Consider the following 1,251-nt stretch of genomic DNA (forward strand, 5'->3'; position numbering starts at 1 on the left):
TTGAATATACGTGTAAAATAATTTTACACTAAAAATGTATCAAAATTAAATTTATTAATTAATTAGCTTATTATTAATTACCTGAATAATGGAGTTTTTGGCATAACTGTGAGGACCCTCGCCTCCTTTCATTGCATATGATTCATCATCATCCACCACCACCATCTGCTGCCTCATTATCTCAAGATCACTTTTAATGGACTGATGATGATGGCCATCCAAAACAAAACACAAAATATCAAACACATATACATGCATCTTCGATCACCAAATTAAATAAAATAATGTAAACAATTTATGTTAATTATAAGAAAATCTATATATGTCGATGGCATAATTAACTCACCAAGGCATGCATCCTAGTAGGGCGTAACATTGGAAGTTGCATACGTTGTGATTGTGAGAGTGTCCTAATAACACTACTTGCCATGAAATTAATAGGGTGGTTTATCATGAGACTCGTCATTGTGTGGTGCAACAACTAACAATGATGTGTATAACAAGTAATGGATTTGAAGATGAAGTAGCTTCACCACAAGTGTCTCGTATATATAGACCCTAGCAGCAAATCAATAATAATCATTAATTAATTGCATTAAAATTAACACTGTACAAAATTGAATAACCATCAAGAAGTTAACAATTTATATTTTTTTTAAGGGTAAAAATGACGTGAAATTGACAACTAAAAATCGTTAGATGATTTAACAATGGTGGAAACTCAGGTGCAGTTGACTTTACATAAAGTTGATAACTGAGAGCGGTCAGATGATTTGACTGATTTGACTAAATTTTCATCTAACGGTCTTAACTATCAACTTCACGTAAAGTGAACTGCACCTCAATTGTTTTTTTTATATAATTAAGACAAGATTTACACCAAATATAAAAGTTGAAAAAATATTCAATTAGATCAACGAATTACAACATAGAACATACATATTTACAAATTGGTGAAAATTTAGGTGCAGTTAACTTGAAGTGAAATTAATAATTGAGAGCGGTTAAATGATTTGACTAATTTAAATAAATTTTCATCTAACGGTCTTAACTATCAACTTCACGTGAATTTTTATTTTACTCAATATTATTTAATTTGCCGGGGAATTTATTTACCATCTTCAAAATCTACCTGTACAGTTAAACTAAAAGCCATCTTAAGTCTTAACCACGTGCCAACTTGCATTGCATGTGTAGAAGGAGGGTAGGAGCAACATTTATTTGTCATCTTCTTCGTCAAAAATGTCGCAC

The 1,251-nt window shown here is 31.0% G+C and overlaps 1 protein-coding gene across 2 annotated transcripts in view; it reads right to left on the minus strand.

The window, feature by feature from the left end:
- LOC107616820 (probable S-adenosylmethionine-dependent methyltransferase At5g37990) overlaps positions 1 to 504 on the minus strand; it is a 3,243-nt gene extending 2,739 nt beyond the window's left edge. For both annotated transcript variants that reach the window (XM_021111120.1, XM_016318738.2), the window contains exons 1-2: positions 347 to 504; positions 82 to 201 (exon numbers count right to left, since the gene is read on the minus strand). In XM_021111120.1, coding sequence (XP_020966779.1) covers positions 82 to 201; positions 347 to 466 — 240 coding nt within the window. In that variant the 5' untranslated portion in view covers positions 467 to 504. The remainder of the gene's footprint in view (positions 1 to 81; positions 202 to 346) is intronic.

Source organism: Arachis ipaensis, chromosome B09 (assembly GCF_000816755.2).
Source record: "Arachis ipaensis cultivar K30076 chromosome B09, Araip1.1, whole genome shotgun sequence".
Classification (NCBI taxonomy): Eukaryota; Viridiplantae; Streptophyta; class Magnoliopsida; order Fabales; family Fabaceae; genus Arachis; species Arachis ipaensis.